The sequence below is a fragment of the Mirounga angustirostris genome, unplaced genomic scaffold (assembly GCF_029215605.1).
Source record: "Mirounga angustirostris isolate CCGP_5_RB_7025 unplaced genomic scaffold, mMirAng1.0.hap1 SCAF_9, whole genome shotgun sequence".
Classification (NCBI taxonomy): domain Eukaryota; kingdom Metazoa; phylum Chordata; class Mammalia; order Carnivora; family Phocidae; genus Mirounga; species Mirounga angustirostris.
Genome location: NW_026991717.1, coordinates 46,149,864 through 46,162,372, shown reverse-complemented (window position 1 = coordinate 46,162,372; position 12,509 = coordinate 46,149,864). Strand labels below are relative to the sequence as shown.

At 45.4% G+C, this 12,509-nt stretch overlaps 1 protein-coding gene across 1 annotated transcript in view; it reads right to left on the bottom strand.

Moving 5' to 3' along the window:
- MYO1E (myosin IE) overlaps positions 1 to 12,509 on the bottom strand; it is a 194,779-nt gene that overhangs the window by 62,558 nt on the left and 119,712 nt on the right. Inside the window, exons 7-9 of the mRNA XM_064570382.1 lie at positions 8,756 to 8,887; positions 6,317 to 6,451; positions 4,283 to 4,415 (exon numbers count right to left, since the gene is read on the bottom strand). Coding sequence (XP_064426452.1) covers positions 4,283 to 4,415; positions 6,317 to 6,451; positions 8,756 to 8,887 — 400 coding nt within the window. The remainder of the gene's footprint in view (positions 1 to 4,282; positions 4,416 to 6,316; positions 6,452 to 8,755; positions 8,888 to 12,509) is intronic.

The window sequence follows — 12,509 nt, the reverse complement described above, 5'->3', positions numbered from 1 at the left end:
TTTTTGTAGTATGAATGAAAGATTTTCATGGACACAAATCCAAACTCTAAACTTGGGATATGAGTCTTTTTTCTGCATAAAACTGTATCAAAAGTTTCTGATAAAAGGATTTTGTTAAAGACTTTATGATAAGGCTCAAAAATCATAAGCCTCCCAATAAAGAATAATCTGAATTTCACAGATGGTGTTAGACTGAACGGGTTGACATTTCTCAGTAGATCCCTTCCAACGAGATTAAGTCAGTGAATGCATTTTGCAGAAGTCTATTGCCAGAGCAAGGTATTTATTATCTATGCTCGTGTTCTACCGAAATGCTCTGCCTCGTATAAGTGCTTCCTTTTACAAAGGGCATGTGAACAAAATCAAGGCACTCATTTGCCAATGGCCAATTCCTTTAGTTTGGTTTTCATGTTAACACATATGTTTAGGAATCTGGATGGGTCTTCCACTAAACTGAAACTTAAGCTTTGCACAGGACAAGGACGTAAGATGCCCATAAGGCAGACTAGACACATGCATGGTTGTTGGGAGAATCAAGAGACATTTACCAAAGTGTCTGACATGTAAGACGTCTTTACTAAGGGGAAGCTATGATGTTGGTTATTACCACCACCACTAGGCAGTTAGTCAGATACATACATGTCTCACTTGATAACAGTAGATATTATTACCAAGGGTTTAGAGTAAATTCACGAGGGCCCCTCACTGTTCATGGTAACTACACAGTAAATGCCTTGATATGATGAACAATTAGCCTCCATTTGTCTGTTTTATAAAACATGGGCGTCTCCCAAGCCCCTGATCATGCTAAAATAGGGACACAGTTAAAATATTTGGTAAAAATGGGGCACCGGGGTGGCTCAGTCATTAAACGTCTGCCCTCAGCTCAGGTCATGATCCCAGGGTCCTGGGATCGAGCCCCGCATTGGGCTCCCTGCTCAGTGGGGAGCCTGCTTCTCCTTCTCCCACTCCCCCTACTTGTGTTCCCTCTCTCGCTGTGTCTCTCTGTCAAATAAAAATAAAATCTTTAAAAATAAATAAATAAAAATAAAATATTTTGTAAAACTGTTTATGCCATTATCTTTCTGACCATAACTAAAGAAATACAACACGAAGGGCTAGGTCCTTGGGTCCTTATCTAAGACTGAAAAAGAAACATACTAATGTCTGAGTCCCCCATAGCTTCTATAGAAGAGGTCGGGAGTGAAGGACAAGCACTTGAAAAACAAAACATGGCATCTGGCCAAGAATCAGAGCCACAAGCTTAGGGAGACCCCTAAAAAGTTTAGAGAGGAAATCTAGTACTCGCTTGGGAAAAAAAAAAATCCATGCCATGTTTTTCAAGTACAAGCTTTTAGGGCCCTGTATTTTCTTCAGTGGCAGCCCTGGTGCTGAAATTATAGGGCTGCTCATACTGACTTCCTTCAGGCTGTGACCTTCCATGAGGGCATGTACAGGTGTGGCTGGAGAAGGACGTCAGTACATAAGCTTGGAGGCTGTGGGGAGGGAGCGAGGGAGGGAGGAGGCATTAATTTCAAAATGCTGCTATAACTCTGGTATCGTTAATCAGAGTTACGCAGAACATAAAAGAACCTGCTAGAAAATAATGTTGCAACACATTTTGATGATGAGAACAGATTTCTGTCATTGCATTGAAGTGTAAAGCAAAGTTGGATTAATTTTTTCTGGGTGCATCTGAAGTACAGAGGAGATAAACTAAAAAGATGTAGCAAAAACAAAATGCTGTTTGACAAATCTAAAAGAAATGGCAAGGTAAACGTGGGCTGTCTTCAGTGTTGAGGTTCCGTGTTCTCTAATCCATCGGTCACACCGCAAAAAAGATGGGCATCGTCACTCATACTTTCCATTGCTATTTTTGTATTTTTGTATTTTTTTTCCCTTCAACAACATTCACAGGTTAATGTCTTTGGAGCAAGACTTGTTTCCAAAAGTATGTCATCTTACTGTAGTGACTATGGGGAATACACATGTGCTTAAGCTGAGGTTTGTTTGCCTTCTAAGCAATGTACAGGTTTGTCTCAGGAAATCCTACAACTCCAGCAGTCTAAGGTCGGGTCAATAACACAATCTGTTGTCAATGAAGGTTGTTTTGCTTTATTAGGTCAGCTGTGACGGAATCTTACCATCTTTTTCTACAATAGCTAGAGGAAGTCTGCTTTCTTCTCTTATAAAAACATGGGCGAACACTTCCCTCTAAAAATTTATTCTACAGGAGGCACCCGGGTGGCTCAATTGGTTAAGCGTCTGCCTTTGGCTCAGGTCATGATCCCAGGGTCCTGGGATCGAGCCCGAGCCCCGTGTCGGGCTCCCTGCTCAGCGGGGAGTTTGCTTCCCTCTCCCTCTGCCTGCCGCTCCCCCTGCTTGTGCATGTGCTCATGCTCTCTCTCTGTCAAATAAATCAATAAAATCGTTAAAAAATAAAAATTTATTCCATGGGATATACTCAAACATGAGAAAGATGACACAAACCACGTTATTCATTTTAGTGTGTTCAGTGTTGTAATCTCGGAGGTTCCACCCTGATATCCACCAAGAGATGATTGGTTCAGTAAAAGTACACATAGCCAAGCAATGGCATACTGTGTAGCTAAAAAGGGATGAAGCTCTTAATGAATAGAATAATCTTCAAGACATAATGTGAAGTAAAAAAGCAACTGTAGAACATGATGTGTTATGCCCCCATTTACGCACAAAAGTGAGAAAAAAGAATGGATGGGCATCGCGGCTCAGGAACACATATTACCGGAAACCCTGGTGCCCTCTGGGGAAGGGAACAAGGCGACAAGCAAAGGGGGACACTCTGCTAAGGTAATGACTCATGTTAAGGTATACCAAGTGAGCAGGAAAGAAATCCTCAGAAGGAGGGTCCAACTCTTTGCTAGCTCTCTTTAGTCTCAAGCACAGCCTCACCTTGTCTCCACCACTCCAATCAAGGCATTACAAGGCAGTTGCCAATCCTGGGCCTTACCCAGTTGGCTGAGGAGGCTACTTCCTCCAGGCATCGATGTGCAATGAACCACTTCTTGGCTCAAGCATACGGGGGAAGGCTTGCTGTGTCAGAGTTGTTTTGTTCTCCAGCATAAAGAGGCAATAAAAGACTGTACTATCCAAGAAGGCAAGAGAAATTCATTCTGCTTCCAGAGCAACCACCAAGAAACCTACACTGTCAGTGTTAAAAAGGACAAGTGTTAATGACCCTCCTGGATACATACGTGCATTTGTTAAATGTGAAGGAAACTGTACATAAGTCTAGAAACATAGTGATTATTATTAGGTCCTGTTTCTAGACTCTATGCACACCGTGTATATTTATTGTTTTCCCCCACCACTCACTTCCCTGGTCAACATAATTCATCTTTCTCTTTATCAGATAGACATCAGAAGTTAGCAGAACTTCCCTCTTTTATCACAAAAGAAAACAAAAATATAAAAAAAGAACCTTATTTGGAATGGAAATAGCCTCCCTGCATTGTCAGCAATGAGTGGGATACTATTTATTACTAAGCATCTAAATTTATCATTCTGGAAGAATGCTGAGAAAGGAAGAAATGTCTTCCTGGGTGGTTAAAGGCTGTGTGGGTTGAGAGCAGCCTGGAAAGCCATCCGATGCCTCAGAGGCTAAAGTTGCCACACAAACCAATAACGTGTCTGCAAGAACGACCGATTTCTTCCCCAAGAGCAAACATGATCCTTCCGTCTTCAGGCTCTATTACAGAGGTGACCATGAAAGGTGATCACCAGCAATATCAACGCAACAGCCAGTGCCCATTCGTTTCTGTTTTCAGAATCCAATCTAAACCAGCCCCCAGATAAGCTCCGTCTGCGAGCTTTCCATACTGACATAAACACGATCAGCTGCTCTTCAGGACCGTGAGGTGAGCGGAGGCCCTACAGGTCACGTACAGAGATTTTTCTTAAGAGACCAGTCTTTGGAGTTATTTGGCTATTACTCTCATCTTCATTAAAGTATCACTTTATTTTTAAACCTAGGTGTGAAATTCGGCCAGACTCCCCCAAGGTTGATGGTAAATTGAAACTGAGACAATCTCATGAATGGTCTACTGGTGTGGGATGTGGTGAGGAGAGCAGGTGAACAGGAGAGGCCCGGACTCTCTGAAGGCCATTTGTTCTGCCCCAAAAGGACACAAGACTTCCCCAAATCCCTGGCTGAGACCCTAGCAAAGGACATCAGCCGGTTACCTGCGGTGGCGCCAACCGATTGTTCACCTGCATTCACCCGCCGTGCGCCAGAGCTACTCACACTCCTCACTCTCCACGGCCGCGTAATTGCCAACTTCCTTGAAGCTGATGTTCCCCAGGTGGAGGACGCCCGCCACGATCTGCAGCACCAGCATCTGCTCCTCCGCGAAGATCCCGATCACGTTCATCGCGTGCTGGAGGAGAAAAGAGAAATCATCCGGGTGGGTCAGCCGCCAGCTTGCTAAGCACGTAATAAAGAAGCCAAAGCTTAAACGTCCACAGTAGCCAAACTATGGAAAGAGCCCAGATGTCCATCAACAGATGAACGGATAAAGAAGATGTGGTGTGTGTATATACACGACGGAATATTATGCAGCCATCAAAAATTTGAAATCTTGCCTTTTGCAAGGATGTGGACGGAACTAGAGGGTATTATGCTAAGCGAAATAAGTTAATCAGAGAAAGACAAGTATCATATGATCTCACTGATATGAGGAATTTGAGAAACAAGGCAGAGGATCATAGGGGAAGGGAGGGAAAAATGAAACACAAAACCAGAGAGGGAGACAAACCATAAGAGACTCTGAATCTCAGGAAACAAACTGAGGGCTGCTGGAGTGGAGGGGGGTGGGAGGGATGGGGTGGCTGGGTGATGGACACTGGGGAGGGTATGTGTTGTGCGGAGCACTGTGTATCGTGTAAGACTGATGAATCACAGACCTGTACCCCTGAAACAAATAATAATGTTAATAAAAATAATAAAAAATTTTAAAAAAGAAGCCAAAGCTTTGAGTTGTGCGGCCACATGGGACTTAGCTGGCAGTGGCAGCTGGAAGGCCCTGTAGGACACGGTCACTGCCCAATGCACTCACCCACTGTTCTCAAGTGTCAGGGGCACACTGGGAAGGCAGTTCTGTCTTTAGATCCAGCACACAATCCCCCGGCAGGAGATCTCCAGGAGCAGAGATACACAGAGGGAGCAGCAGGATACCCACAGTCAGCACCCTGTCCTTGTGCCCTGTGGGTGTCCCCTCTGCCACCCCCTCCCTCCAAGGGCACGGACGCCCCCTTTCCAGTTACTCCAAGGGGACTTCGGAGATCTTCTGCCACATCAGGAGGGCAAAAATAGATTGTACTTGAGAAAGGATCTTGATTAAAACTCTCCAGCAAATGAAATGAAAGCGTCAATAGGAAAGTCTTGTTTCTGAGGCCCGTTAACTTCAGTAAAACCAGCTGACACGCCGAGACTTCTTTATCTGAATCCTAAGAGCACCGCATGCTAGGACCAATGCAGGCCCCCCTCTGCATTTCTTCTCCCTGCTCCCTTGAGGCCATGTGGCCCCTTGGTGCTGTCTTCTTTCCTGCACCCAGGATACAGTCTGCCTGAGCAGCCTGCCCCCCCACCAAGCAGGCCAGCTCCCCTCAAACCGCACCCCCGCTTGCCCTGTCAGGGTCCCCGCCTCGCTTCTGGGTCTGGGCTGAGGGTTGGGCCTGGCAGGAAGCTGACTCAAAAGGCAGAGGGTGATGCAGTTCTTTGAGGCTAAATGGGTGAACAGTCCAAGAAAGTTCTAAATTGACTTACTGAGTTGTTTCCCTGAAGATGTGACCCCTCAATAATGTTCCGGGGTTGACACTTGGTCCCATAACATGCACACTGCGGGAAGGGCATGGAGGCGAGGGCTGCCCTCTGCCCGTTCAGTGTGGAGGTAAAGGGAATGCACTTGGAGGTGTTGGAAAAGATGAGAAGGGCGGTCTTCGCTTCACCTTTCTGAGGAAACAGCTCAGGAGTTGCATAAGCTCTAGGCAAACCGGGATGGTAAATGTATTACCTACAACAGTGTTCACCTGTTAATCAGAGACCCTGCGGGGTGGGGGTGGGGGATGAGGCATTCACTTCTTTACCCTTTTCAACTCATTCGATGGTCCTCAGGCAGCTGGGCGCACGGCTCTTGAAGAGTGCTTACACACAGGTTAAAGGAAATGGAGAGCTTGCAGCAGAATGAGGTGGAAATTTCCCACGGCTCTTCGCTCTTAACCCTCCCTGCCCTTTCGGCACCGCAGAGCCCCCCCTGCCTGGCCCTGAGCCAGCACTTACCAGTGTTTCCTGAAACTCCCGCCTGTCGTCGATGTCGTCCACCTTGTAGGACCCAGAGAGGCTCAGGTAGTAGTAATAGTCCATGCTGGTGATGCCGAGGCTGTGCTTCTGCTCTGCAGAGGCGCCCTCGATGAGCTGGACAAAAGGAAGCGGGGTGTGGTGTGCCCACCAAGCTGAGGCCCCACGCCGGGGCCCAGGTGAGGAGCACGTTCTGACCCTGCCTTCTGAAATGATGGGTGCTCCTCGTCTCCAAAATATGGGCTTCAGGATAGCTGCTCTGCGGGTGGTAGCCCCGGATCATCTCTGCAAACTCGAGTTCTGACCTCTGGTAAGACCTACACGAGCTGAGACTTTCCCCTCGTCCAATGAGGAGAACTGCAGTGCTGTGTGGGTGAGAGCCCTCAGAGGAGTGGAAAACAAGCCAGGTTATATTACTTCGTTCTGCTCAACGTGCTTAGGGCTTTAGGACGTGCAGCTGCCCCTCGCGCTTCTCCCCACGGATGCCTGTGGAACAGCAGCCCCAGGTCCCGCGCTCCGGCATTCTGAAACCTCCTCCCCAGTGGACTGTCCCGCGGCTTTCTGTGCCCGCTCTGATGTTTGCCTTGGGTCCGAGCAAGGCCCTCTTAAAGGGCTCCCACCAGTGGTGTGCTAGAAAGATATTCAACCATCAACTCACGGGGAGAAAAATGGATTTGTAGTGTTTGCTGACTGTCGTGGTGTAAATACTCCTACCACGACTGATTTCAGACTACCAAGAAAATAGCCCCGAAGGAAAAACTGCTTGGAAGGGATGCACACAGCCCTTGCGAGCTGGCTCTGCCTGCTCCAGCCCGGAGGGATTTAGGGAAAGAGAGGGCCTAGCCACACTTCTCCATCTCGGTCAAGTTCCTCACGTCATCTCAGCTCCACGCCCCGCAAAGAGGGAACGTCATCTCCATTACAGAGAAGTTCTAGGTCACCCATGACATCGGGGGCCCTTAGCTTTCTTCTGCCTCTTCAAAATATCTTTGTGCTGGGGCGCCTGGGTGGCTCAGTCGTTAAGCGTCTGCCTTCGGCTCAGGTCACGATCCCAGGGACCTGGGATCGAGCCCCACATCGGGCTCCCTGCTCGGCGGGAAGCCTGCTTCTCCCTCTCCCACTCCCCCTGCTTGTGTTTGTGCTCTGGCTATCTCTCTGTCAAATAAATAAATACATAAATAATCTTTTTAAAAAAAATTCTTTGTGCCACCCTCTTCCTATTTTCCCCCTTCTGTGTTTCCTCCCCATCCGCATCACACAGCCTCTCATTTGCATCTTCAAACCGCTCCCCCCTTCTCAACCCTCTTCTGCCAGCAGACACATGCTGCTCTTGGCCGTAAGCTTTTCCTTGACTCTGAACTTCTCCAAGCCCCAGAATAAACTTCCTCATCACGCGCTAGCTAGCCACCTGCACGAATGATTTGCCATCATCTGAGATAGCTATCTAACTGAAAAGACTGTATGAGCTCCCGACACAGCTTTTAATTTCCTTCTAATCCAATGATCTTCAAACCATAACAATATTAACACAAAAAACAACTGTAGGCCTTTCTTCAAAGAAAATCTGACGTGTACCCCTGATACATGAAATGCTAATACATAAACTCATACATAAAGAAATTGTTTTGGTATCATTAGATTTCTTAAGTACTTAAAAAGATTTTAAAACGTAGGCGAATCCAAGGATACTCGAAGCCTTGGGACATAATCTAAGAGCAACCTGCACAGTGCTCTGGCCGCACTCTCCATGGCTTCCGCATGGCCAGGTCAGACCTTCCTGACCGGGGATTAAAGATCCTTAGCCCACCTCTAGCCTTTCCTCTGAGCTCCCCTTCAGGAGACTTCCACCCCTGCCAGCCGGTCCACCTGACTTGCCAGAGCAGCCTCCCCACCTCGTTCCCCTGCGCGCCCTCCGTACCTCTCCTCACCCTCCCAGCCACACCTCCCCACGTGGACTCCTGCCTGGCAAAGAATCAAGCACTCCTAGTTTTGTTCTGAAGTTATACTAACACTTCTTGATTACGTACTCTCCTCGCAGGTAGGGACATCCTCACAATTTTTTGCACATTGACTTATACATACTATAGTAATAAATATTCCTTGGCTTGGCAGACTAGATTGCCTAAACCTGAGAGCTGAGGGGAAAAAAAAAATTTTTTTTTTAAAGATTTTATTTATTTATTTGAGAGAGGGAGAATGAGAGAGAGAGAGCCCATGAGAGAGGGGGAGGGTCAGAGGGAGAAGCAGACTCCCCACCAAGCAGGGAGCCCGATGCGGGACTCGATCCAGGGACTCCAGGATCATTAACTGAGCCAAAGGCAGTCGCCCAACCAACTGAGCCACCCAGGTGCCCCCCCCAATTTTTTTTTTAATGTGGAGAAGGAATAAGGAAATAGGAAAGAAAAAAATATAAAGGAAAACCTGGTAAAATATGTGAAAACTCCGCTCTCCGGGGTTCCTCATCACCACCCTGGATTTTTCCAGAAGGAAGTTGGAGATCTTTCCACCATCTGGTTCCCCACCTGGACTGAACTGGATTTCAAAGTATTTTCCCTGCAAGAAAGTTAGGGATTTCCTTCAATGGTTGGTGAACAGAAACGTGATGTTCCAAACAGGCTTTGAATACAGCATATAATTCAAGGAAATTCATTAATGAAAGGTACATTCTGAATTATTCCCAGTTCTGATCAAGACTTCCTCACTTCTTCCTATCAGACAATAACCAGGGCTTTTGTCCAGTCACACGATTCTGAATTGAGAGACAGAATCTATCTTTCCAGCCCGACTAAATAAGGATATGCTGTATTCCTTGCCCATTTCCCCCCAGTGGGTGCTTGCCTGCTAAGCCGGAAGCTGTAAAGAATGGGACAGAAAATCTCAAGGTTCCCTTGATCTAGCAAGAACGAACTCCATCAGCCTCTTTCAGGGAGAAAAAATGTTCCCTCTGCCAGACGTATTTTCATGGCTTTGAGCAACAGGCACCCCTTTTACCTCTGGATCATCTAGCGTTCTTACATAAAGTAAAAACACTTGATTATAAACAATGTTCTTTCCAGCTAGTTGTGGGTGTGGAGAGTTTTGTTACTGTCGTAGTTAATTATTTCCTTTTAAATTACTGCTCAGAAGGAACAAAGGAGAATAAAGCCTTGGGATTTAGCTGGAAAGGTGTCTAGATTGTTAAGGAAATGACATTTTCTCACTAGAGTCTGGTTGCTCTCCTGTCCTCGGAAAGGGCCAGGAGTGTAAATGTAGACGAAGGAAAAGATGAGAATGTGGGTGTTAGGGAGTGACAGCCTGGGTTCAAACTGGTGGAGCATGCCCAGCCTAACTGCATTTCACATTTTTAAATTTTAATATTTTAAAATATTAAATATTTTTAAAATGTGTACACTGATGAAATCCACCCATTTCAGGGCTGGCTCCTGCCAGGCCGCAAGTCTGGGACTAGAACCATAAACTCATTAAGGACAAGAAAAGCCCATTTCGTGTTTTTCCTGCTGCCTACAGCACCCACTACCTGCTGTGTTCCTCCTGCTAAGTCAACTGCAGATTCCAAGTATAAGAAAGGCTACAAAAGAAGGCCACCCTCTAATTGTCTATGTGTCTCATTCTGATGACTCTTCCCCCTTCCCCCAAATAAACCCCAAAACACCTAGAAGCACCAGACAGAGAGAAGGACCACAAACCATGTTATCCCAAATTGCAGTGCTTCCTGAGAAATGGTTGCTGAACAAGATTCCCCATGCTTCCTACTAAGATGACTATTCCTTCACCATCTTTTCCTTTTGGCACGTTTTGGAGGGAATAAATCAGTGTCTGTCCATGTGTACCCCCTAACCATTCCCCAACAATCTGGGGATGGGAATGAAACCAAACAGGACATCAAATCCAGGAATGGCAGGGGCTCCTGGGTGGCTCAGTTGGTTAAACGACTGCCTTCGGCTCAGGTCATGATCCTGGAGTCCCAGGATCAAGTCCCACATCAGGCTCCCTGCTTAGCGGGGAGTCTGTTTCTCCCCCTGACTCTACTCCCTCTCGTGCTGTCTCTCATTTTCTCTCTCTCAAATAAATAAATAAAATCTTTAAAAAAAAAAAAAAAATCCAGGAATGGCAGATGTAGTAAATGACAAACTCTCAAGCCCTTCCAGAATGGTTTCGAAACCTTGGCTGCCCTGTTGCAAAGACCTGGGGAGCCTTTTTTTTTTTTTTTTTAAAGATTTTATTTATTTATTTGACAGAGCGAGCGAGCACAAGCAGGGGGAACTGTTGAGGGAGAGGGAGAAGCAGGTTCCCCGCCAAGCAGGGAGCCCGATGTGAGGCTTGATCCCAGGATCCTGGGATCAGGACCTGAGCCGAAGGCAGACATTTAACCATCTGAGCCACCCAGGCGCCCCCCCCCCCTTTTTTTTAAAGATTTTATTTATTTATTTGAGACAGAGAGTGTGAGAGAGAAAAAGCATGAGCAGAGCAGAGCAGAGCAGAGAGAACGACACTGGTGGGAGCCCTTTAAGAGGGCCTTGCTCGGACCAAAGGCAATAACAGATGGAGCAGACGCCCCGCTGAGCAGGGAGCCCGATGCAGGGCTTGGGACTCGATCCCAGGACCCTGGGATCATGACCTGAGTTGAAGGCAGACGCTTAACCAAGACTGTCCACCCGGGTGCCCCCAGAGAAGTAAATCTATCTTTAGGGACTGGTACCCAAACCTGAGCAGTTCTAAAGAGCCTGGGTGATTTTTATATGTGGCCAAGGTGGAGAACCACTGTTCCAAACAATTCAAATTTGTTCCATAAAAGTTAAAACTCCTAACAAGAGACCAAAAGTTTAGTTTTGTTGTAGAGCAGCCTGGGGGAAAAGAGGAACTTGTATGAAGAAAGGATGTTGTGTTTTCATAATTAAACGGAAAGAAATGTTGATTCTTGGTAATGTTTTATTTCTTAAGCTAGGTACCTGGAACACTGGTGTTCATTGTATTATTTTTAAATAGTGTTTGAAATATTTCATAATATATTTCTTAAAACTTGAAAAGATTGGTGTAAGTGGAACTATGTGAGTTTTTATGATTCATACTGCATGTCCAGTTTTTTAAGAGATTTTTTTTTTTATGTAATCTCTACACCCAGTGTGGGGCTCGAACTCATAACCCCAAGATCAAGAGTTGCATGCTCTATGGACCGAGCCAGCCAGGCGCCCCTGCATGTCCATTTTAAAAAGAGAAATTACCTATATTTCCACCCTGATGCCCCTTCTACTCCCTCCTACTAAATAATCACTTGTTAACAATATAGTCAAACTTTGATTTACAGACACCTTAGTTAAGTTTTATATAACGTACCTTTTAAAATAAAAATGAGACCATATTATATTATAAATATCATAAATATTGTTCTATAACCTATTTTTTTTAATTTAACAATATATTATGGATATCTTTTTAAATAAGTCATTATTAACAGGAAATTTAGATATGACACCTTAAAAGTATTCTTGGGTCAAAGAAAATGGACATTAAAAATTTTTTTTTTAAATAGGCTCCACGCTGGAGCCCAACACAAGGCTTGAACCCGCAACCCTGAGATCGAGACCTGAGCCGAGCTCAGGAGTCAGGCGCTTAACTGACTGAGCCACCCAGGTGCCCCTGAGCATTTTAAATGTTGATAAAAAATGCCAAATTGCTCTCCTAGGGGAATGTGTCAGGCTTCAACCAATAGTGTTTCTTCTCTGGTGTTATAAATCTCCTTAATGTTTGCTCATCTGAGAGACAGAAAATGATATATAGTTTTAATTTACATTTCTCTCATTATTAATGGAAACATCTTTGGATGCGCCATCAGACATTACTGTGTGTGTGGGGGGATGGGTATGTGGGTGTGCATGCGCTCACACTCTTTCTCATCTTTCCATCAGGGTTACATGAAATTTTATAATCGGAAAAATAATAAATGCTGGCTATTTTTGTTTTGTTACAAGAAATGACTGATGTATCCTCCTTGTCCAAGAATAAAGAATAATTTATATTGGAAACATCAAAATACCGATTTAATTATTCTTTCGCTCTCTAAGGAAGGCAAAGGGGGGATGGGTAGGTAGAGAGTTAAATTTGGTCAAGTGCATTTTTTTTTTTAAAGATTTTATTTATTTATTTGACAGAGCGAGAGAGCACAAGCAGGGGGAGC